General features: G+C 35.0%; 2 protein-coding genes across 7 annotated transcripts in view; both read left to right on the top strand.

The window, feature by feature from the left end:
- Positions 1–23,179, top strand: part of LOC117995897 (neuronal calcium sensor 2) — a 101,381-nt gene extending 78,202 nt beyond the window's left edge. For all 5 annotated transcript variants that reach the window (XM_069509106.1, XM_034983918.2, XM_069509108.1 and 2 more), the window contains exons 2-5: positions 13,998–14,113; positions 15,571–15,714; positions 16,006–16,134; positions 16,460–23,179. In XM_069509106.1, coding sequence (XP_069365207.1) covers positions 14,003–14,113; positions 15,571–15,714; positions 16,006–16,134; positions 16,460–16,636 — 561 coding nt within the window. In that variant the 5' untranslated portion in view covers positions 13,998–14,002 and the 3' untranslated portion in view covers positions 16,637–23,179. The remainder of the gene's footprint in view (positions 1–13,997; positions 14,114–15,570; positions 15,715–16,005; positions 16,135–16,459) is intronic.
- Positions 1–26,368, top strand: part of Nca (neurocalcin homolog) — a 103,463-nt gene that overhangs the window by 62,142 nt on the left and 14,953 nt on the right. For both annotated transcript variants that reach the window (XM_034983915.2, XM_034983914.2), the window contains exons 2-5: positions 23,622–23,770; positions 23,860–23,886; positions 24,809–24,900; positions 25,833–26,021. In XM_034983915.2, the coding sequence (XP_034839806.1) occupies positions 23,701–23,770; positions 23,860–23,886; positions 24,809–24,900; positions 25,833–26,021 (378 nt within the window). In that variant the 5' untranslated portion in view covers positions 23,622–23,700. The remainder of the gene's footprint in view (positions 1–23,621; positions 23,771–23,859; positions 23,887–24,808; positions 24,901–25,832; positions 26,022–26,368) is intronic.

The raw sequence follows: 26,368 nt of genomic DNA, 5'->3' as shown, positions 1-26,368 counted from the left end.
GACGGCTTCCATACGATACCTCATGGATCTTATCAATTTTAAAATGTCTTCTTGAGGGATAGTGTTCCATTCCTCAATAACAGTATCTTTGAGTTCCTGGAGAGTCGTAGGAGCGGGATCACGAGACCGAACCTTGCGTTTTAAATGGTCCCATAGGTGCTCAATCGGGTTCAGGTCTGGACTTCTTGCTGGCCAGTGCATGACAGAGATCCCAACCTCTTGAAGGTACTCGCGCACAATAATTGCAGTGTGAGCGCGAGCGTTGTCGTGCATCAACATGAACCCCTCGCCAACAAAACTGGCATAGGGGACCACATGTTCTTCCAGGATCTCTGTGATGTACCGGTGAGCAGTCATCACTGACTGCTCACCGGTACTCTCCGCGAATCAATATATCTCATCATCATCATCATGATCAACCCATCACCGGCTCGCTACAGAGCGCGGGTCTCCTCTCAGAGTGAGAAGGGTTTTGGCCATAGGTAGTCTACTTACCACGCTGGCCATGTGCGGATTGGTAGACTTCACACATCTTTGAGAACATTATGGAGAACTCTCAGGCATGCAGGTTTCCTCACGATGTTTTCCTTCACCGTTAAAGCAAGTGATATTTAATTAATTAAAACGCACATAATTCCGAAAAGTTAGAGGTGCGTGCCCGGGATCGAACCCCCGACCTCCGATTGGAAGGCGGACGTCCTAACCACTAGGCTATCACTGCTTCTATAATATACCTTCAATATACCTGCTGACCAAAATATTTGACAAGCTACTAGTTCTTAGTAAGAACTTCTTACCACGAATCTTGGGTTATATTATGTTGAAAGACATCGCTAGTAATGTGGCCTCAGCGAAGGCAGCGGGGCAGAGGTGCTCGCGGGCAAGGGTCACCCCTTGCCCGCGAGCACCTCGAGCCCGGGAGACGCAAACAAGGTCGGTTTTGCCGTCGGCAGACATGCCGCCCCAGAACATACAAGAACTGCCTCCATATTCCACCGTCTCCTGGATGCAGGCTTGGGCGAATCGTTCACCCTGTCTTCTGTACACTCTTTTGCGTCTGTCGTTGCAGAAAAGGCACACTCTCGTCTCGTCTGAGAAGAGAACAGCTTTCCATTGTTCGAGGGTCCAATTGACGTGTTCGCGAGCGAATTGCAAGCGGGCTCGCCGATGCTCTGCGGTCAATTTGGGACCCGTAGCAGCTTTTCGCGCCGCTATTTTCTTCTCCCTCAGTCTTCGTCTAACCGTAGACACACTCACAGTTCTTCTGTTAGTTGTCTGGAGCTGCTGTCGCAACTCAACAGCATTTAAGAACCGATTTCTCAAAGACGTCACTACGATGAATCGGTCGTCTCTCTCCGAGGTGCAGCGACGTCTACCAGACCCATGTCTTCGGACGAAGCCACCGGTCTCCAGGAAACGCTGGTACACTCTTCGAACCGAAAAACGGCTCAAGTTGAGTTGCCGAGCGACATCACACTGCCGCATGCCTGATTGCAGTAGTGCAATCACTTGGGCGGCCTCATCAATAGTGGTATCCATCTTCAAAGGTATTTTTCTTGGGAATGAGCTTCTCGTGTGTCCACTTCAACGGTTAGATAGCGAATGACCCCGATTGTACCTGTATTGACCATTTTATACCTACAAAAGGTAGCGCAACTAGCGGCTGTCTTAAGAAGCAAAATTGTAAGTGTTTTCTTCTTCTTTTTTTGTGCTCTTCCAGTAAAAGAAAAAAAATCAATTGAATTGTTTTTGTGCTCTCCATTTCATCCCCTTTCAAATGATACCCAACATGAGCCTCATTATTGATGTCAAATAAGGTTTAAAATTGTTTGAAGTAGATTTTTTGAAAGGTGCGATTTTTTTGACGCCGAGTGTATATCGATAAAACCGGCCAAGTGCGAGTCAAACTAGCGCTTGATGGTTACCACACAATATAAATTCAAAATCGAAATTTGTTTATTTCAAGTAGGCTAGTTTCTCCTATGCTACGTCTGTGACTGTTACTTAGTATAAGTTTTTACCTCTCACCAACGCTGCTAGAATTCGAGAGTCGAACTACAATAACGTCAAAGTAAAATGTACCTAAAGAACCTTTGAATTGAAGTAAAAAAATTCAATACCACTGATTTTAAATTCGCAATGTTTCCGCTTGGAGCGCTGGCTGTAGATGTGTACACAAAATTGAGCTGTAAAACAAGGCAGGTTAGGATCCAGTTTCCTATAACGCTGAAGTGTTTCGACACTCCAATACTATCAACGTACGTTTTGACGACCTCCCTGGCGCAGTGGTAAGCGCTGTGGTCTTATTATAGGAGGTCCCGGGTTCGATTCCTGGCAGGGATTTGGAATTTTATAATTTCTAAATTTCTGGTCTGGTCTGGTGGGAGGTTTCGGCCATGGCTAGTTATCACCCTACCAGCAAAGCCGTACCGCCAAGCGATTTAGCGTTCCGGTACGATGCCGTGTAGAAACCAAACGGGCATGTGTTTATTAAAAACTGCCATACCCCTTCCAGGTTAGCCCGCTTCCATCTTAGACTGCATCGTCACTTACGACCAGGTGAGATTGCAGTCTAGGGCTAACTTGTATCTGATTAAAAAAAACGTTGTCGAGTCATAAAATCTTGTACTGCATACTTCATTTGTTCGGAATGCAGAGTCCACTTTTACAATCATAAAAATTAAAACATTATGAAAGTAACAATACCTACACTACGCCATTTTGTGACTGCAACTGAAAGCTCAGCTGTTCGCTTCCACCACCTTCCACGCAACTTTGCCATTAAGGAATTCATTAATTTCATAATAGAGGCAACTTAATGTTTACACAGTTTTAAAGTACTTATAATGGCAAATCTAAATTTATTCCGTAAGCATTTATATGAAAGCAACTACCTTCAGAGTCCACAAAAGATTTCTGTTTTTTTTCCGGGTTTTTATTAGGTGACGTATAAAAACTGTAGCTACCCTTTGCATTAAAATCACTAGATTGTTATAGAAAGATATATTAGTATTTCTTTTGTTGAATCTTAGTCCCTTTAGAATACCTATTCGGAAATATCTAACGTGTTCCGACATACACTTGACCAGTTTTTAAAGTGTAAAATATCCTAAGCATACCTATTTACAAATATTCGCTGACCTTAAATAAACCTTCTGTTTCAACTAAAATTGTCTCATCACGAATCTCGAATGGTTGCTAATTGCAACATTAATGGTGAATATTCTTGAAATTGTAGAGGCACCCGACTTCAACGTGACTAGCATTAGTGTGCATGACCGACCTCAAACTAAAAATGGCGGCCGCGCACCTACGTTTTGTACGTGTGCTAACTGTCAATACATCGGCTATACTTTCTATGATCGGATACTAAACTTGCTGTTGAATATAGAGTGTAACCAGAACGCTGGCAAAAACGAAGACAGGTGATAGTACTGATGATCAGTGATATGATACCACAAAAAAAAACGCGAAAAATAAAAAATAAAATCCTATATTTTGTGAAATTATCGAAAAACGATATCTTGCAAGTAAAATATTATCTGACTGACGCTAGAGATCAACGAACGTTCAGTATGGAGGCCACTAGGAGTCAATGCCTCGTCGTAGGAGGAGCATTGAGCCGATTTTTGCACGCTATACATTGCGGGTTTGAAAAATACTAAATCACTAAAACTACAAAATGAGGCAAATGGTTATTAGTATTGTATTGTCTTGCGCCGTCTGTCACATTATTCAGAAATTATTCTTATTTAGGTATTAAGACATTTATTATTCCATAAAGAAATTTCCACTTACATGGAACTTACAGGCTATTAAAAACTGGGTTACAAAATTTCATCTTTAAGCGCACAGTGAGTACATAGTAGGTACCTAATTAAAATAGGTTAAGTAGGTAATCATAGATTATATACATTTCTAATTTCTAGTAGGTACATGTTAAGTATAATATTATTTTATAATTATTAGTATAATAATTATACTAGTAGGTAGTTTTAAAATTTTAAAGCACCATCATAACAAAAATATACCGACGCATCGCGGGTCGATCGACGAACGACGCGAGCCACGGCTGATTCACTGCAAAGATTACATAGATTCATACACAACTAGTTACTAGATGTGACAACAAAAAAAAATGTTTCTACATGATAAGTTAACAATTAATTTCATAAGATTACTATTTATGTTTAAGTTTTACTGCTAAAATGGGCCTTGAGTAGTTTTTTAAAAATGTTTACACTTTTGCAATCTTTAATATTTATTTAAACTCAAAATCTTCTTATTTAACTGAACGTGGATTGATAGCCCAGTTTATCTAGATGCATTGTGTTTGTCCGTGTCTTAAGATCCTGACAAATGTGAGATGCAAATGTTTGATTTAATATGCAGCAGCACGTTTTGCTTGGCTGACGTATCGCCTATTTCATTTTAATAGTAGAATCTTGCCTTCGGATTTCTCGTTAAACTATTTCGGTAGATCGCAACTCTACGTTCGAATATATATAAATCACCTCAGGGCTTATAAATAAAAAAAACTTCTGAAAATAAACTATCATGCTTCGCTATAGTATAATAATGACGTAACGTTTTCGTGTACTGCGTCCAGTGTTTGTGTAGCTACATCAAGTTAGTATGAAATTTGTCTCTGTTGTATGGAATTATTATTTACTAGCGTATGCCCGTTTTCCGCGTATGGCGTATACCTACTTCGTCCGCGCGGACTACACAAATTTCAAACCCCTGTTTTACCCCTTTTCATGATTAACCCATCACCGGCTCACTGCAGAGCACGGTTCTCCTCTCAGAGTAAGAAGGTTTTGGCCATAGTCTACCACGCTGGCCAAGTGCGGATTGGTAGACTTCACACACCTTTGAGAACATTATAGAGAACTCTCAGGCATGCAGGTTTCCTCACGATGTTTTCCTTCACCGTTAAAGCAAGTGATATTTAATTACTTAAAACACACATAACTCCGAAAAGTTAGAGGTGCGTGCCCGGGATCGAACCCCTGACCTCCGATTAGAAGGCGGACGTCCTAACCACTAGGCTATCACAGCTTCTTACCTTCTTACCCCCTTTAGGGATTGAATTTTCAAAAATCATTTCTTAGCGGATGTCTTCGTCATAATAGCTATCTGCATGTCAAATTTCAGTACGTCCAGTAGTTCGAGCTGTGCGTTGACAGTAAGTCAGTCAGTCGACTTTTCCTTTTATATCTTCTTCTATATATAAAAATGAATCGCTGAATGTGTTGCTGAACAGCTAAACCGATTACGCTAATTCTTTCTTATAATATTCCTTGAAGTACGAGGATGGTTCTTAGGGAGAGAAAAATTTAAAAAAATCCTGTAAAAGAATCGACTGTTAGGCGGTACGAAGTTCACCGGGGCAGCTAGTACCTACTATATAGATTTATTACTGAACTAGCTGCCCTGGCGAACTTCGTTCCGCCTAACAGTCGATTCAAATTTTTTAAATTTTTCTCTCCGTAAGAACCATACTCGTACTTCAATATTATAAAAAAAAGAATTAGCGAAATTGGTTCAGCTGTTCTCGAGATTTACGATGACCAACACATTTAGTGGTTCATTTTTATATTATAGAAGATTATAGTTTAAAGGAATATGAATACAGGTAATCAGTCAGAAAATAATTGAATTACCTGGTTCCGAACCAGTGGTAGATGCATATTTTGAAGATTCAAAAGTACTTGTACAAGTGTAATTGTTAAATTTAAATTTTTAAGTAAGTAAGATATTGGCAAAGTTTTATATTTGCTGAAAATGCGATACTTCGATATTGTAAGCTATGTTTCTGCAACTTTAGTGTTAGTTTACACTGTAGATGTGTACTGAGGCATAGGTATCTGCGGCCGTTGATGTGTTAGCTAATTAATGGACCTGTAGTGTGTAGGCAGCTAAATCTAAAGATACTTAGAATCGATAAGCTTAGCAAGTTTGCACCTAGATATTTGCAACGTTTTTAATGAACGGCTCTTGTAATTGAAACAAAATCCAAGTGTCTACTTGTATTTCTAAACCACGCGACTTGGACTATAGTAATAAAAAAAAAGAATTCATTATGAAAGATAATTATTATAAATCTAATATCGAATAATATTTTCCCGCAGAAATTACTCTATTTTTATGTATAAAAATTGAAAAATTGTCGCTTACGGATTGTGGCTTCATTATTCACCTTCCGTACAGCGTGAAAAATAAATAAAAATCATGTTTTTTTTAATTACTCTCTTTAATAATGAATTCTAGCCTTATAGAGTACCGTTATTCACTCTTGTTTTAAAAATACCCGGGTTTTAATTGGTAGGAAACACAGATCGTGGAAGAGTATTTCGAATGCTTAGTACCATTATAATACATATGTTTAATATTTAAATGTTTAAAATATAATATTTTGCGTGGCAAAAACTACTTTTTATCCTGAACAGTGAAAGAGTTCTTACGGGGTCTGTATACATAAATCCACGCGGACGAAGGTGCAGATTTTTCAAGCTAATCAGTACCCTTATTGTAAATGCGAAAGTGTGTTTGTTTGTTGGTTTGTCCTTCAATCACGTCGCAACGGTGCAACGGATTGACGTGATTTTGCATAAAGACCTGGAGAGTGACATAGGCTACTTTTTAACCCGGAAAATTAGAGTTCCCACGGGATTTTTAAAAAACCTAATTCCACGTGAACGAAGTCGCGGGCATCATCTAGTATAATATATTTTGTGAAAAGTTCTTAATACTTAAAAGTGGTTCCTGTAAAAAGGAGCTTATATAGAAAAACATAAAAACCGTACCTATACACTCCTGTAAACAGACGATACCGTGAACGTTGGATGATGTGGCAATTTTAGAATGCTGTCGATGGTCGGATGTTTCGAATTTCCTCTTCAACACGAAGCGCAGTTTTGCTAAATAACACTCTTGGTAAAATCATTATTTATGTTTTAATGATGACTCAGTGTTTATTATAAATAGAAAAGGGTAGGTAGTTTTTTCTAAATACCTACGATTTTTCAATCGCCAAATAAAGTTTTAACTAAGAAATACTACGTTTAAACAGTTTTGTTAACACATGTTTTACAATTATTCTTTATTTTAATAAGAATTATTTCTTTCTAAATCCATAATGTTTTACCACTGGCCGCCGAAACGAGTTTTTTCAAAATGGCGGTTTAGTAGGTAAGCCAGGTTCCTTACTAAAATGGTCAAACCCTTTTCCAACGTTATCTTCAAAACTACATCCACACTGACGAAGTCGCGGGAAATAGCTAGCTTATTTATTTAGCTAGCTAGCTATATATTGCTTGCTGTTTCATCTGTTATATAAATAGAAGACTTCAATGAAAAGTGAACCGAATAGTATGTAACCGAGTGCCTTAATCGCTTAATTAATTACGTTAAGTACACTCAGAAATCTTATGTAGTGCTTATTTGGAGTCACAAAACAATTTCGTGTGGCTAACTGAATCCAGGTTTTTCAAAAAATTCTTAGGAACTCATTGAGTTTCTGGGTAAAAAGTAGCATAGGTTCTTCCCCGGGATGCAAGGTATATCTGTACCAAACGTCAAGGTCTGTTAAATGGATAGGCCGTGAAAGATAGATAGACAGACCAGTGGCGTGCACAGGGTTTGAAGCCAGGGTAGGCATTAGTTAGGTAGGAACCTGTTTACTGGCAGGTCATAATGAAAAATATGGTCATAATGATAAATAGCTTACAACTGGGGTAAGCAGTGCATTTATGCCTCTATGACCTGCACGCTACTGAGACAGACAGACACACTTTCGCATTTATAATATTAGTGATCTGTGGAACAAGTTTCTGAGTCTTTGAATGTTGAAGTAAAACGTCGCTACATTTTGTTCCTGAAAAGTCTTATAGATTTCAACTCCAGCTTTTCCCATTTCGATGGCTTTGTAGCTGTATATTGAACTGCCGCGCCGTCTTTTGTGATGTTTTTATCCAATTCGAGACACCGATTTGAAATCCGACTGTATTGCTTAGAATGTACCAAATCCATACTATTTATTATAAAAATGCGAAAGTCTATCTGTCTGTCTGCTTTTCACGGCCCAACAGTTTAATCGATCTTGATGAAATTTGGTACACAGTTAGCTTACATCCCAAGGCAAGGACATAAGCTAATTTTCATCCCGGAAATCCAAAGAGCTCCCATGGGATTCTTAAAGGCCCATCTGTTTAACCGATTTTAATAAATCGGTTAAACATGATGGGTTAAATAAAAACAATAAAAAAACTTATAGTATGAAATTTGGTACAGCTATATAGCTTGACAGGCTAGAAATTGTCATCAAGTACTTTATATGACCACTTGTCCAGCTTCTTTAGTTTAACATCGATGATGTACATACATACTAGATATATCATTTGTCTTGTAACCATCTTGTAGCACATAAGTTCGCCTTTACGACGAATTCACCGTTAAGGTGAAAGAAAACATCTATATTATATCGTGAATAAATCTGCATGTTTGATAGTTCGCTATAATATTCTCAAATGTGTGTGAAGTCTGACAAATCTGCAAAAGGCCAGCATGGGAGATTATGGCCTTACCCTAAATTGATTGAGTTAATCATGATGGAACGTTAATACTTCCTTTTCACGTATTTCTTCTGGGTAAAAAGATCTCTCAAAATGAATTTCAGCACAGTAAATGAATTTTCTTCATACAAATCAATTTTGCACAAATATGTCGTTCCTGTAACAATTCTACGTAGATCCATCAATCTAGGATGACAATAGAGGAGTAATTGTTGTAGGCTATCGCTTTATTCCAGTAAAGCAAAATATGGTAGGTACCTATAGAAAATCTCATCAAATTTCTCTTACTTATTTTATTGCTACATGGCTATCTTGACTGGCTTAACGAATAATAATAATTTGTAGAGTACCAAGTTATATTTAATTCATTTAACGCATCGCTGGCCCACTATGAGTTCTTTAGGTCTTCTCTCAGAATGTAAAGGGTTTAGGCAATAGTCCATCACGCTGGCCAAGTGCGAGTTGACAATCTCTGCACACCTTTGAGAACTCATGGAGAACTCTCAGGCATGCAGGTTTTCTCATTTTCCTTCACCGTAAGAGCGCTTTTCATACAACGTAGTTCATAGAAACAAATGAGAGCCAAAAAGTTTTTTTTTATAAAGGTTTGGGGAGCGCGCTAGGGTTACCTACTTCTCTTAATTGGTTGCTTAAAAGGCATATAACTTTTTAAAGTTAGAGGTTCGTATTCCGGATATCGAGTTTCTGGCCTTTGAATACGAGACTGAAGCCCTAACCGTCTTTTTCATCACCATCATCATCAACCGATAGACGTCCACTGCTGGACATAGGTCTCTTGTAGGGACTTCCACACGCCACGGTCTTGCGCCGCCTGAATCCAGCAGCTCCCTGCGACTCGTCTGATGTCGTCCGTCCACCTAGTGGGCGGTCTTCAAACTCTACGTCACTTCCGGTGCGAGGTCGCCATTTCAGCACCTTGGGAGTTGGGACTCCAACGTCTATCGGTTTTCCGAACTGTGTGCCCTGCCCAGCTTCTTTGATTTGAGCTATGTCGGTTACTCTAATTCTCCTACGGATCTCCTCATTTCTGATTTGATCACGTAGAAAAACTCTCTCCATCGCCCGCTGAGTGACTCCGAGCTTTCTTATTAGGCCCATAGTTAGCGACCATGTCTCGGATCTATAGATCATCACTGGCAACACGCACTGTTCGAAGACTTTGGTCTTCAAGCACTGACGAATTTTGAGCAAGAAGATAACCGTCTTATGTAAATTATTATGAATTGTCTACCAAGAGAACATCAAGTTATTGTATCTTCAATCTAAAACACATTTTCGCAATAGGCTAGTTGACACTCTTTTTAAGTAGGTCTTAAATGGTTAATATTTGTCCTATTAGATCAAAAAAATTAACACTATATTTTTTTGCGCCCTAAAAACGTAAAACTTTAATTCAAAAAAATATTTTTCTTAGACAGGTGAAAACACTGTCGGCCATGTTTGGCCGATAGATTATCTGTGCTCTGACATCATGCATTTGTAAACAACAGCATAACCTCCCAAAGTTTAATAAACATGACTTCTATACTAGTTTACATGAAAAATATAGTAATTATCGTTATTGTATCATCCGAGAATGTAAAAACGCATCGATAAAGACCACAGGAAAGTTGTGGATTAGAGTGCCCAGTGAAATAAATATACGTAACACGCGAAGACTTGCTTAAAGGGATCCTATATCACTAACGACTGCAATCCAAATTTATTTTTGCAAAGATCACTTTGTTGTAAGTCTTACTTAATAACATATTCAATTTATAAAGAGAAAACGATAATTTTTTACGTTTACTATGAGTTTTTCGAAATACATAAAAACTAGCTTATGCACGTGACTTCGCCCGCGTAGACTTCATAAATTTCAAACCCCCATTTAACCCACTCAGGGGTGGAATTTCAAAAAATCCTTTCCTAGTGGATACCTTCTCTTTACCTACAAAGAACATACCCACCAAATTTCATGTATCTAGGACCAGCTGTTTAGATGTTTAGGCTGTGCGTTAATATAAGTTAGTCAGTCAGGACTTTAAATTTTATATATATGGATACTACGTTAGTCCACGAGTGACATAGGGATGACATTTCTTTGTTTACATATTGAATGACGTCACATCATGGCTGACAGCGTTTTCTGCGTTTCAAATAAAAATAAAAACTGTATTTTTTTAAATTGGATTTATATATCCATCCTGCGTTTTTAATAATTGTTATTGATATATTTCGGTGTCTTAAGCAAAATACTATAATAAATAATCATTTATTGGACGAAATTAGATATGAGTCAAGTAGCCTATTTAAGCAAAGTTCACTGTAAGAAGCTTATTGATAGTTTGACTTCCGCGACACGAAACAATAGGTAGAAGGCCACCACTTCTAAGTGACATTGGCGAACTATGCAAACCTTGGATTTCACACCTGGGAGTCAACTTTATCTAGGTTGCATCACTAGTCTCCCGAACATTTTCCACGCCATTATGTTTATTTTAATTTGAAGCATAAGTTCTACATTAATGTTGTTTAGATACAACCAATCGAGTATGGGAAAATATCATAATAAACATCTTTGAATCTCTAGCTCAGCGGACAATTTCAAACCAATTGCAAAATTTGTAGCGGACAGACAAACAGAACAAAAGAGCTCCGTCACCATAGACGCATATTGTTTGACGATATAAGGGAGTGGTCTAGTTACCCGGAGTTAAAAGAGGCGACCTTTTGAGAATAGTTTTTCGCATGATTACCGTCAAACTTCGTTTTGAAGTAAGCATGAAGTGGTGACAAACCGAAAGACAAGAAAGCAAATTAATGATAAAAACGTTGTAAAACAATTATATGAGCGTCGAAATATAAGTAGAAAAGTAGCTGTTTTAAAAACAATTACAGCATGGATATAAATGACAAGATATGGTCAAGCGAACAAAATTTTTCCCGGTTTAGAAACCAAATAAATCAGCGCCACCTCTTAGATACTAATGAACGACCCGTTTGAAATCCAGACGTCACTGAGGTTGCATTGGTGCATAAGCACCAATGAGTCGGTGCCATTTTGTTTGTTCAATAACCCTGTCCATACGAAGTAATATATAAGTCAATGCGTAGCCAGACAAGATGTTCTTGTGTTCAAAGCATTCCGGTGGTACATACAGAATTGCTTGAGAGAAAAAGAAAGAATAGTATTTAGGAAATAAGAACCAATTTTGCAGGTGCTACGTATTGGGAACACGATTCTCGGTGCCCCTGGCGAGGGCCGCAAGGGCGCGCGCCTGCCTTTATCTATATCGACGTGGCGTCCGTGACATTTCCACGCCCTAAGAGCTTTTACCATCCATTGTCACGAGGAATATCTTCGATGTTCTTAGCTAGAAATGAAATAACTCGACCCAACCTCATAACATATTTATAGTTTATTGTGTGGTAGGTAGATGCGATGTAACAGTAATACAACTGAAAGGAACTAGAATCCTCTACAAATTGTATATCATCTCCAATATAATCTTCAACATTTCGTTTTAAAGTTGTACGCGATGGCACGGCCAGTGCAGTGCCTTCATTATTTTATTCAAATTAGTATTCGCACCTACGAGCAATTTGGCTATAACAGAAGTACAGACAGACAGGCACACGAGTATAAGGGTATTGTTTTTTTTCATTCTGAAGTACGGTACCCTAAAAATGTAAGATTACTTTAAATATAAGTATTTAAATGAATAGATTTGGAATTAAAGTACTTACTAATTTGACATTACATTTAGTTTATACGCTTTTGATACAAACAGCCATACAAATAACCAACCTATGCCTGTGTACAAATATATATATTTATTATATTTTCTTTTCTTTTTATTTACAAACACAAGCCTTAGAAAGATAACAGAAAGTGTGGCATTTATGTCATTCAAGTTAATGAGGATACGTAACACGCGATATGTACCCGCTCCCCATGATAGACGCCTTTGTCTATCCGCCTGCGTTTCTATTTGTTCCTTATACAAAGTAAATGAAAGCGTATTTCTATAGAACAACGTTGTGATTTAAATGTTTTGTCGTAATATCACATCGATTTTGGTAATTATAAGAATTAAATTACAACGTACCTGTAAAAGCTTTTAGAAACGTAGCTAGTAAATTGTAGCTCCGTATGTGGTCATTTGAATAAATTGTAATATATGCTTCGCTATAAAATGTATTAATGTATACTAGTGGTTCGCACCGTACCTCATGTACTTGCTATAAGTTCATATCTACAATTATTTACTAAGAGAAAACTTTCTTATTTATTTACATATCTCGTTGCTATCATATTTTGAACAAATGTTTACTAAAATAACATATTAGAAATAGCAAAAAATAAAATAACAGAAACAAACAGACACAACAAAAAGTAAAATAATAGAGAAAACATAAATAAAGTAACACAAACAAACGGAAACAACAAAAAATAAAATAACTGAAAGAATAAAAAATAAATTAACAGAAACAACAGAAAAACAAAGAGAGAAATATAAAAAAAAAAAAAATTAAAAATATGGTACAATGGGTCTCATGAGTAGCGGGGACCCAAGCTGCCAGTGGTCAGGGCTCCAGAGTGAGGAACCTCCTCACAATGCGTGCCGTCTCAAGAACCACTGCCTTTTGTATCTTACCCTTGATCCAACAGTTAAGCGAATAGTTTCCTAAGATGTTGGTTTAAACTATTCGCAATAAGACCATGGACTGATACGACTATCAGCACAATAATCGCTGAGTCAACACTCCACTTGGCGGTAATCTCGTGAGCCAGGTCCAAGTATTTTGATACTTTTCCTTTTCTGCTTTCACTAGGTTATCATCATGCAAAATAGTAACATCAACAATAATTGCTCGACGCGCTGATCGGTCAACTAGAACTCAGATATCAGGTCTATTGGCTACGCTATATTATATTATTATGTATTATTTCTATTCTAAAATAGCCCAACAGCCCCCCTCCCCACGTGTCTTTGTAAAACTGTAATTTTTTGGCCCCATTTACTGTGGGGCCCTCTATGAGTCCCCTCAAGTAAAATTTTTTCACGTTTTAAATTTGTAATTTGTAATTATTTAGGTAAATCAATGATCCACGTTTGGATCATCGATTTACCTAAATCATTTGTGAATTTGTAGAAGTAATGTTCATTAAAAACACATTAGGAGGATGTAACAAACGGACAGACATACGGATTAATGTAAGTTCGCATAAGTAGATTCGTATTCACAAACTTATTATGAGGTCTCATAATGCGCTCGAACGTATACTTCGATCGGTCAATCATAGCTTCCTGTATATTAGCTTAGCTCATAGTGATGGGCTTGAATACTATAGTATTTAAAAATATTTAATATTTAATGAAAACGAAAGTTTCATAGAAATTTATTTTGTTACAGATAAAATGGGCTGCTTCTTCAGTAAAGACAAGCTCACCAAGGAGGACATGGACTTCCTCAAAACTCATACGTCTTATGACGAGACCACGATTAAAGAGTGGTACAAAGGCTTCAAGGTATGTAAGAAATATTTACCGGTATCGTTCGCGTAATGCGCGAAAAAATTGAAATTTCTTTGGTCTATCATACCTATACATACCTACCCATGACTTGGCGGACATTTGTTAATTTTTGGTAATACATTTATGATTATATAGTAATCTCCTCCTAATAAGAATTTTAAAAGGATTTGGTCCATTAAAAAAAGGAAAAAGTCAGCAAATAAATTCAAAATGGCACCCTCATTTTAAAGTTATCAATTTTTTTATACCATATCGATAATCAAGAAAAAATCATCACGGTAGTTCTAAAAATATGTTGACAACATAAAGAGAAATACTGAGAAGCTGCGGTGGTATCTAAGCCGTTATAGTAAAGTTGTTGTTATATCCGTCACCATTACTTCCGTCACATAAGATAATTTCCATAAAATCGATAAAAAAGTTTCACTTCAAAACAATACCAGCTAGAACTATTTCATGTTTTCATAACGATTTTAGATACGCTTTCAGAATAGTCTCTACCTTTTATCAGAAACTAATATGTATACAACGTTAGTTTTAGTATACGCAAAATCTGAAAGTAGTTTGTTCTGAATCAGTAACAGAATCGATGCAATCGTTTTTACTACGGGTTATATTTTGACCAAAAAATACTTTAAAAGTTTGAACACCTAGTTGAATGACCGCATGCACCTGTGGCCCTACCGCGGTTGTTTGACAGCTACAATGTCACGATCGCAATCATCTCTGATTGGTTAATGCTCGCTCACTATTGGCCACAATGCATTGTTGCAACAAGAATCGCACAAATTCAGCCAATGAGAACAATTGAGATTGTAATAATGATTGATGCAGGTTTTAGACAATCGCCCTACAGGTGATTCAAGCCGCGCAAGCGAGAGCGCGTACAATCGACGCCAGCCGTCTCGTTCGCTCACAGCCGCTCGCTTGGGGTGACCATGTTTTTCGAGGACAACGACTCAACACAACAAGCTTATAACTTCGTAAATTGTCATTAAATGTTTTTGAAATTTTGTATATATATTCTTTACGTAAAAATATCCGACACGTGTTTCGGTTTTTGCGTTAACTAAAACTAACGTTGTATATTTATAATAGTCACCAATTTTGGTGATTGCGCAAACGGCAGATGGAGTGTTAGGCTAAGCGTAGGTATGTTGAGACGCAGGCGACGTGGTCCAGAGCAGTGCAGAGCCACAGATCAGAGCAGATTTTGTAATGCAAGAACGTACTGAGCTTAGGCTGCCATGCCCTGCAAAATCTGTACAGTGCTGTGCTACGCCATCCAGGTGCGTCTCAGCATAATCAAATCATTTATTCACATTGGGGACTTATAGTACACTTTCTAATGGTCGAGACCATTAGACTAATACCTACTTCTGAAAATTGCTTTAGATTTGGGAAAACAGACGATGTTGATTAACATTGTTTTCCATGTTATGTGTTTGCAGCAAGACTGTCCTAACGGGAGGCTGACGCCGGCTAAATTCGTCGACATGTACAAGATGTTTTTCCCATCTGGTAACGCAGTCGAATTCTGTGATCATGTTTTCAGAACATTCGATATGGACAAGAATGGATACATAGATTTTAAGGTAACACTATGCGTGTAAACCAATCTGTACGTTATTTATTAATTGCGAACTCTGCGAATGTTTCTTAGCTGTTGTTTTAATAACAATGTTTGTGCATGCTATTGCGAATTGTTGGTATAAATATTGTTTTTGCCGATGCTGCGAGGTTATCTTACTAAAATAAAATTGATCGATTACTAATATTATGATTATTGTTATTCTTTATTTGAACAGTGTTATGTTATTAAAAAGCTTCCCTATAAACTTAACTGGGAAGTGTCACTGTGTATCGAAATAAACTTTTTGTTTTAGGAGTTTCTCCAAGCGATCCATGTGACATCTAGCGGCACTCCCGAAGAAAAGCTAAAATGGGCTTTTCGTATGTATGACGTTGACGGGAACGGAGTCATAGATATTCAGGAGATGACCAAAATAGTCCAGGTAAGAGATTTGCGTATGCAATTTGAAAATATTAGTTTGATATTTCTTTGTTTAACTACTCGGTAAAAAAAAATTAATTATAGTCCGTACAAAATGACTTCTCACGCGCCATTTTAACTCTATGGGTCAACTGTTATGTCAAAAGTACGGTTCACCTTTAAAATAAGGACTAAAATCATACTTTTGACATGAAATTTAATACAATTTATTTATTGTTTTATTTTATTTGTTTTACATTATTTATTTGCTTTCTTTTCAATATTCTTTTAGCTAATTTCTGTGAAGTATTGACAGCATACAAAGCCTTCTTATGTGTAATTTACAGGCTATTTACGACATGCTGGGAGCGTGCTCAAGTAATAGACCGGCTGATTCCGCCGAAGAGCGCGCTAAAAACATCTTTGCGAAAATGGATGAAAACAATGATGGCCAGCTCACGCAGGAAGAGTTTCTTAAAGGATGTCTTCAGGACGAGGAACTTTCCAAAATGCTGGCGCCTTAATTTGGTCCTTTATATCATCACGTCCCTACTTTCTGCAATACCTCAAACAAACCCCTATTCGCTAACAATGTCCCTTTGAGGTGTAAAATTGTGTCATTTAAGTTTTCTGTGTCGATTGTCGCATATAATACTTCAAATGAAATTTTCTAAAAGTAAGCTTTATTTATTTCAGCGTAGGTGTTCGATTGTAAAACTATTAAGGATTGAAACAAACGTATAGTATGATATGTTTAATCTTACTTTATTATTGATTTAAACGTTTGTGACAAGATACATATAGTTATGTACAAAATCCGATACGAAAAGTATCACATCAGCGTTATTTTGTTTTATCAGAACCAATAAAAATAAAATAAAATATACATAGTAGTGTAAAACTAACCTTATTCAGACAATGTTAAAGTATAAACGAACAGTTATTTATTCATTTTCTATTTGAAAATCATTAAAAAAACCGGCCGAGTGCGAGTCACCGAGGGTTTCGTACTGCAGTCGTGTTTTTTCCACATAAAAAAAATTAAATAAAAAACTATTATGCATAAAAATAAATAAAATCTGTTTTAAAATGTACAGGCAAACACTAAATATTAAAAAATAGTTTTATTTTGGAGTCGGTGGATAGACGACATAAAACAAGACGCAGGAAGCCGCTGAATTCAAGTGGCGCGTAGAAGTCACAAGAGACCTGTGTCCAGTTGTGGATGTCTACCAATTGATAATGGTGAGATACACAAATAACGTCGTATATCCTAATTGCATCGTATTGATTTGCGCTACTGCATAGCTCAACAGTTTGTGAATCGAATTCCGCTCGTGTGAAATACAAACTGCATGATCCTAAATATCCGATCTAAATATGAACGCTGACATACACGTAGGTATATATAGGATGTCGCTAATCGAATTCTGCTCTAAATGTGTGGGCAACTCGTTTGATCCGCAGTCTATGGTTTCGATCAACCTAAATCTCAATTCTAAAGCGCGATCGATACATATTTATCTGCGTCCGATTGTATTGTTTGCGTCAATCTAGACACCCGAATTTAATAGACATAAAACTTTAAAGACACATTGTTTTTCACAATAACTCCACATATATATATATGTACTTATTTATAGGACAGATTCATTGACCTATACAGATTACATTAATTTTCGTTGTCACATTCTATTCTAATGTATAAATAAGTATTGTGTCCGTACCCGTTCACTTAGGTAAATTTTCTCAGATTATTCGGATATTCTACGTCAAAAATTATCGATGGGTAATTAATGGATCTATTGCACTTAAACAAATGTTAATCTTACTTTATTATTTAATGATAAGGAAACAATTAGGATAGTATTGTGAACAGAACAGATCAGATTAGTAGGTATGATATCGCAAAACGCATGTATTGCATTAAGCAAACACATTAATGCACAGAGAATCTGATCATTTCTATGGATAAGTCGAATTATATGTAAGTTTTATTAAAATGCGTATTTGAATAAGTATTTTAACATTCTAATGTCGACGTCGGTGTTGTAAATCATTCATATTCGATGTACTTTCTTCTTGAACACATATACAAGAAATTTCATCTTTGGGCTGAGTTCAAAAGTTTTTCTAGAATTATTAGCTTTTTTATTTGATTTAAAGCGTTATCAAGATAATTTTGAAATTCTTTTTTCTTCACTTAACCTTTTTATTTATTCGTTCTACAATTCTTTTATTTATAATTTTTAACAATAATTTAATTTCTAATACTGTGCCTTCTAGTTCTCGTTAAATTAATATACAAAGAATTATGTCTACTCTTATGTACTTTTTTATTTAATGCTCTTATCTTATCTTATCAGTTAATATTATTTCAATTAATATTTACGCCAAAAAATGCACAAATCTCCTTCCAAAATTGTAGTTAAGGAACCAAATATTTAGTGTGTCCTAGTCCCATATCTTTTAGATTGTATATTTACTAGACGTTAGAGTAAATTAATTATAATATTGCTGAATTTATTTTGTAAAGCGTTTTAAGTTAGCCATAGTGTTTGAGGAGGTTGGGAATCGTAAATGAAGAAATAATTTAAATTTGACTAGTTTTCAGTGCATTATGATTTATTTGATATATTAAAGTAGCCGTGAAAGCTTAACGCACAATACTAAAAGAGAACTAATTAATATTGAACTTATATACCTACTCATTAAATAGGTTTAAACATTTTATGAAATAAAATAAACAGTTAGGGTGCTATAAAATTTAGATTATGCATAATTATTTAAAAAACCGGCCAAGTGCGAGTCAGGCTCGCGCAATGAGGGTTCCGTACTACAGTCGTATTTTTTCGACATTTTGCACGATAATTCAAAAACTATGATGCTTAAAAATAAATAAAAATCTGTTTTAGAATGTACAGGTGAAGAACTTTCATATGATACCCCACTTGATATAGTTATCTCACTTCTAAAGTTGAAAATACTAACTATTAGTTCATGACCACAATTTAATTTTTTTGTGTGATCTAACCGTAAATTCACGGTTTTCAGATTTTTCCCCAAATGTCAGCTATAAGATCTACCTACCTGCCAAATTTTATGATTCTAGGTCAACGGAAAGTACCCTGTAGGTTTCTTGACAGACACAGACAGACAGACAGACAGACAACAAAGTGATCCTATAAGGGTTCCGTTTTTCCTTTTGAGGTACGTAACCCTAAAAATGAAAAAATAATTAAAAAATTAACACCCTCATATTATTTGAAACTCATTAGGATACCATCTTTATAATTTTAAGATTTCTTTCATTCCAAGCATTGCACTGGAAACTAAGATTACCCTCATTTGACATAATTATCATACATTCCATAAGTTTTTATCTATACTAAAATAAAAACCTTTTTAAGTTTAAATTATACTAGATAGTAATGTACATAATATTGCACTTCGCTTCTTACTTTTAATACCATTTTACGATATCCTAGAATCTTTACTATATTAATATTAAAACGACTTAAATTAAAAATATATATCTGCTCTGCAACTTCCAAAACTGAACCAAATTGCATTTGTTTAACAAACATCAAATAAACATTATTCATATAAATTATAATATTTTAAGTAGGTACTTTGAGAAAAGTAAAATATCATTATCAAATAAATAAGAAAAAAATGTAAATTAGATCCGATCTCAAAAACTTAAAATGTCGTATTTTATTTCATTTTGTTATTGTACATTCAATATTTTAACATTGCCGGTTGAAGAACACCTCGCACTTGCCAGGCTGACACTATGCTTAGCAATATATTTGACTGGTAGCTACTGCAGGTATAGACAAGATTTGTACAAGGCAGTGTGAACTAAAAAAGATAATTCTGCGCTTGCGTTAAAAATACTAAGTGCGGAAAATAGTAAGTTACATCAGGTGTGCTGTATAATATGCGTAGCCGACTTTGTAATGCCTTCGACTGTGTTGACGGGCAACATTTTTGAAGAATTCTTTCACAACTCCGCCCAATTTTATTTCCATTTTGCATTCGCTGCGTTAAAATAATGGGGTCGTAAAAATCGGCGCTGGGCACATGACCTTTTTTTGTTAAAAAGGCGTAAGTCAGAGATGTACTCGTCTTCGGTCTTTGCAAACAGTGTTTTGGGTTAGAAGGGTGCAACAACCGTTCAGGTCTCTCCATAAGTAGATCGGGAACTAATCTTATAGGATGGATTTGTTGTAGGGGTAGATTGTAAGTCTGGTGACGGGCTAGAATTCAGAGCAGCCACAGACATTGATATTTTGTCTATCTTGGCTCGGGCTAACATTCTAAGACTCTGACTATAATGAAATCAACTGACAAATTACTAGATTTTCTCCTGCAATTAAATTCTACACAAGGTTTTTTTATTAAATATTATATGAGTTCCGCAACCCGGTTGTACAGGTGAGTTAACAATTCGGCTATTTCCAAAGCATGTAAAATAATTATATTTTCGTTATAAATAATTATAATTTTATTTAGTGTAGGTATATTGATTATTGGAAGGAAAAGGGCTTGTAAAACTAACGAACTATTTATGATTTAACTATATTGTTCACCTACCTAATATATTTAATTCGTACACTGGTTTAGAAAATATAAATTTAAATTGAAGAGCTATATAACTACTGTCAATTGTGTACTCTGTGGTCTTCATATTTTAGAATTTAAGCAATGTACGTGTGCGGGTATCCTTTTCAATATCAAGTAGCTCTTCCATATACAACTTCTGTTATTAATTTGTTATGTTTAGTATGTTTAGTTATTCTTGAGTTTACTGTATTGACTTTTGAAATAACATGCAGTGATTCTGTTGTATTAGTTTTCTTAATAGAGTTCTAATATTTTGTAGTAGGGTATTATCTAGTTTAAATATCTTTTTCATATCCAGCACATGTATTTATCCGAATTTACATTTATACCTCTTACATAAAGACTTAAATCATGAAGGTGATTGCGCAACGCACGCCTAATCAACATAGCTTCGAGTGGAAGATCAGGTAAATTGGAACCATTTCAATTAATCCACAAATCTATTAATTTAAATATCTCGCTAAAGACTACAAAGAAGATGTTTGCGATTGGGAGTGTGATATGCAATTAAACTTCAGTATTATTTATTCTGAATAAATATATAATGAAGTGTTGTTTATATTTACGTATCACTACATTATTTTTATAAACTAGCATGTACTGATTCTTCTCTACCTAATAGATATTTGTTCGGTTATTGCTATGAACCAGTGAAATATGATATTTATTTCATAGGTTTATTAATTATTTATTAGGTTTAAAGCGCAATTCAATCTAACCTATTATTATTCTTGTAGTTCGTGTCATAGTGTATAATTATAACAGTTTAGGAAATTTACTAAGTAGTTGAATTCAATGCAGTCTTAGTACGTAATAATTCAAATTTTACAAATATGAGTTGTGTAAAATTTGCAAGAATTCCTGATAATTTGTAAGTTTAGTAATTTGTGAAACAATGCGAAATAATCAAGCTGTTGTTTATCAGAATCTTCATGATTTGGTGGCACCGAATAATGTCTATTATACTAAATTATGGATGCTAATATAAATTATATATGCGGGCTATACGATATTCAAGTGTGAATAGTAAAAAGATATGTTTAATTTAGAAATAACAACAGTATTATTTGATGCTATTAATGTCAATGTTACCTATTTTAAATTTACTTATTTTGTGTTCCTTAGGTGACCGCCACGATTGTATTGTTTGAGCTGAAAGATGTTATTACTACCAAAAAAGCACAAATAGTAGTTTATGAAACGGTTGCATGATATTAGGGATTATTAAAACATGAGTGCGAGTTAAAACCGAGTCGCAGGCGAGTTTTATACTAGTACCTATCACACTAGTGTTTTAATACCCAGTTATGTGTAGTTTCGTACATAGGTATATACTAATTTATCTAAACTCATATCTTAAAATCCAATCCATAAAATCTTGGTCACATATTTTATCGTATGCTTTATTCATGCACATAAAATATTGTTCGTTGTTGTGGTTGCTGCTTGTAAAATGCCAGGTGGAGTTAAAATCTTCACAGTATTTTGTACTTAATAGACAGCTTCACTCAGAATACAACTTTCTTTTCTGTATATATGTTTGTGTGTGCAATAAAGATTTCTAAATAGATAAATAAAAAATAAACTTTAAACCGACAAAAACGCAATACAAATAAATATAAAATAAATTAATATTGAAATATGTTAAAATCGTGCAAAACATGTATGCCAGGTCGTCGGTGTACTTTCATTAAAAATATCAGTTTTAGTTTGTCAACAAAACAATTCTTTAATATTTTCTTCATATTGAAGGTTTATAAATGAAAAAATATATAATTAGGTCACTCTTTGTGAATTCATAATCAGGATTTTAAGATATGCACGTTAGATACAAGTTTTTTAGCGCGTCGCACAAAACTCGACTAACGTTTCACTATATATTACTTGTGACCAAAACACACCAAGTTAATACACAAATATGATGGAGTACACTAATATTATTTTTATAAACCTTCATTGAATTAATATTTTACATGTATACTCTTATCATAAACGCGTGTTACCTGGATGAGTTCGACCTGGAAAAGTCGTTCGAGCATAATGCTATCTGAGGTGTTGGAGGTGTATTACTCTAGAAACTAAGATTACCTCTTTTAAGTTTGATTTACATCTTTCAGCTTATATTGATAACTTTACGTATCTATGTCTTGACAAAACCAGGCGCTCAGTATTATTGTTTCCAATAGACCTCCAAGTCTGAGTAACATTTTTTAAACATTTACCGTGCTAAGTTACACGCACATGTTTACAAACATTTTGAATTTTGCAATGTCTTAGATAATGTCAGTGTTACCAGCGTCATTAGTTTGATAGGCATTTGTAATAGATGAAAAATTAATATTGTCCCTAAATGTCTATTGTTTTTTTTTCGAAGAATACATGTTTTTAATGATTCACATTTTGCCTATTCATGTATAATATACAAATTATAAAAAATAGTTCTTATCTTGTTTATATTTAACGAATCACCCATCATGCATCATCTTATATTATTCCCATAGCAATTGGAAGAGGTAACAGTGTTTTTTTAAATTAAAATAAATGTAATTTATAAATGGTAATAAACAGATACTTATATAATATGATATTATATGTCTGTCACATAATGTGGATGTCTGATATTATTTTTCTCTAAAACACATATCTACCAATATTTCATGAAAATATTTTGACTGACAGACACACTAATTAATCTTATGAAATTTCTTCTTATACATATAAGAACGTATTGCGCCTAACATACATAAATGTTTATTTTTTCTTATAATAGCTATGTATATATTTAATACCTCTCATATTTTGAAATCCATAATAAATGAAGTTCTTCCTAATGATTTGTAGGTATAATAAACAAAAATATAATGTTTTTAATTATTTCAGGGCAAAATAATCATCTAAAAGTTAAAAGGCTGTGCAGTAATTTGAGAGTCCTCATTGGAAGGTTAAAATTATAACAAAAATGGGTAAACAAAATAGCAAACTAAAACCTGAGGTTTTAGAAGATCTGAAACAAAATACTGAATTTTCAGGTACTATGACCTTTTTACCAAGTGTTTTACGTCCACTTCAAATCACGGGATTTTATAGTTACATAACGTTTTATTCTTTTTCTTTTCAGACGCGGAGATACAAGAATGGTATAAAGGTAAATATTTATAATTAATACTTCAAAATCTGTACTTTTAAGCAAAAAAAATAAAATCAAAAATTTAATTTATTACCAAATACATATTGTATATACAAGAATTATTATTGTAGTGTTCTATAATAATATTTTTGGAGCCGGTGCCAATTAGCCGCACGAACCGTCTACCTACTATTCATAATATGATTTTGTGACTCCACATTGGCAGTTGGCACCTCATTGGCACGAACTCCAAGAAATATTATTATAGAACTACAATAACTCTTGTATACCTACATAATATATTCGGTATTTTTTTTTAATTTTTTACTTTTTAGTGTTTGTGGTTATTAGTCTGTTTTATTTGTCTTTTTTTTATTTCACAATTTTACTCTTATTTACTCTTATCCACTGAGGAGTTCCGTTCTCCATCTCCGAACATATTCATCAGATCTTTACCAAATTGAAATGGGACCACCTCTGAAGTATGTGCTACAAAACAAAAAGGAATCATCAAAATCGGCAAATAATTGATGGAGTAATCGCGTAACAAACATACAAAAAAAACATACAGTTGAATTGAGAATCTCCTCCTTTTTGAAGTCGGTTCGAAATGGAAAAGTGTGTTGCTTTGATTATTTACTTCTTTACTTCTTAACTATTACTCAACCGATTTCAAGGCATACAAAGCTTAACTAACTACTAGCTGGGTAAGAACAGACGATAGTTATCTTACCGGGAAAACAAAATATAAAAAAAAGCAAAAGCTAGAGTAAGCCTTAAGTAGAGTAGCCTGATTTTAAGTTATTATAACTGCTAATCTTTAAAATTTTCGTTATTTCAAATACTATAAAATATTCGCAAAAAATCTGCTTTCACTTATGTCACAGTTAATTTTAAGCATGCTAACGCCCATAATAACAAAAATTTTTGCTTCTTACAGGTTTTTTAAAAGATTGCCCTCGTGGTCATTTATCTGTAGAAGAATTTAAAAAAATATATGGGAATTTCTTTCCGTATGGAGATGCGAGTAAGGTAAGATAGAGATATTTTATTTTTCGTTTTCTTTTTGTAAGTGATACAAAACCCAAAACCAAAAAAGCTTGCCTAGGCAATCCTAAAAGAGACTTACTCGATCAGACTTCTATCAAAGATCTTCTGACGGGTTATCATGGTCTTCTTCTAAATGCGTATTATCTTGGTTGATTAATTATAGCCAGTGAATAACAAAACCTAAAAATCGTGTTTCTATTTATTCATTTCAAATACCTTTTCTTTCCAAAATATCAAACTTGCGACCTCAAACATGTAATGTATAACACGTAACCAAACTACCACGCAACGTGGTAGTTTGGGTTACGTGGTAGATTCTACGACATTTTATTGAATAATCGCGCGGTAGAGTAAATGTGCGCACCACCCACCATGGTAGAGATTTTGATTCGTCATAATGGAGCTTACGAAATAATATCTCTATGCTTTATCGTTCACTGATTGTAGCTGTAATATTATAATTCACCAAGAAATCGAGAGTGTAATGTTCAAGCTAATCATGATCAACCCATCATCGAGCCACTACAAAGCACGGGTCTTCTCTCAGAATGAGATTGGTTTAGGCCATAGTCTCCCCCTCCGGCCCCTCTTGCCCAGTGCGGATTGGCAGACTTAATACATCTTTTTGAACATTATGGAGAACTTCTCAATCATAGCGGTTTCCTTAAGATGTTTTCTTTCACCGTTAAAGAAAGTGATATTTAATTGGTTAAAACGCCTGCCCGGAGCTGAAGTCCCGACCTCCTGAATAAGGCCGACGTCTTAACTATTAGACTGTCACTGGTTTCCTCCTCCTTTTTTAATGTTCGAGTTGAAGACACATTAAAAAGTTAATTTTGAATGTTTCATCAAATATTTAGTAATTGAGTACACTTAGACATTTAGTAATTTTTTCAATTTACATCTCGTTGCAGTTCGCCGAACATGTATTTCGAACATTCGATGCAAACGGAGACGGCACCATAGACTTCCGGGAGTTCTTATGTGCTTTAAGTGTGACTTCGCGTGGCAAACTGGAGCAGAAACTAAAATGGGCCTTCTCCATGTATGACCTTGATGGCAACGGTTATATATCACGACAAGAAATGCTTGAAATCGTTACTGTGAGTTGATCTAAACTTATTTCTTACATTTACATTCAGTAGCCAAGTCCAACAAGCTTAGCACCAACATTTGCTGAACTACTGCAGTCACAGCCATCGAAAAACGAAGTTACCTAAGATAGGAACTTCAAAGTTAGGATGTCAAAACATAACGGGGACTCATGATCCCCTAGTAAAATGTTTTTTTTTATCCGATCAGATATTTGCACAGTGTGAGTCTATGGAAACATAAACAGCTATGATTGTAATAACTAATAACAATGAAAATTTATAAAAAGAATTACCTCAAAAAATTACTGTCACTTAAAAATAAGAAAGACTTCACCGAAAATGTGACTTTTTGCTTT

Source organism: Maniola hyperantus, chromosome Z (assembly GCF_902806685.2).
Source record: "Maniola hyperantus chromosome Z, iAphHyp1.2, whole genome shotgun sequence".
NCBI classification, from domain to species: Eukaryota; Metazoa; Arthropoda; class Insecta; order Lepidoptera; family Nymphalidae; genus Maniola; species Maniola hyperantus.
Note: the sequence above shows the minus strand (reverse complement) of the source record. Positions and strands in the feature narration are given on the sequence as shown.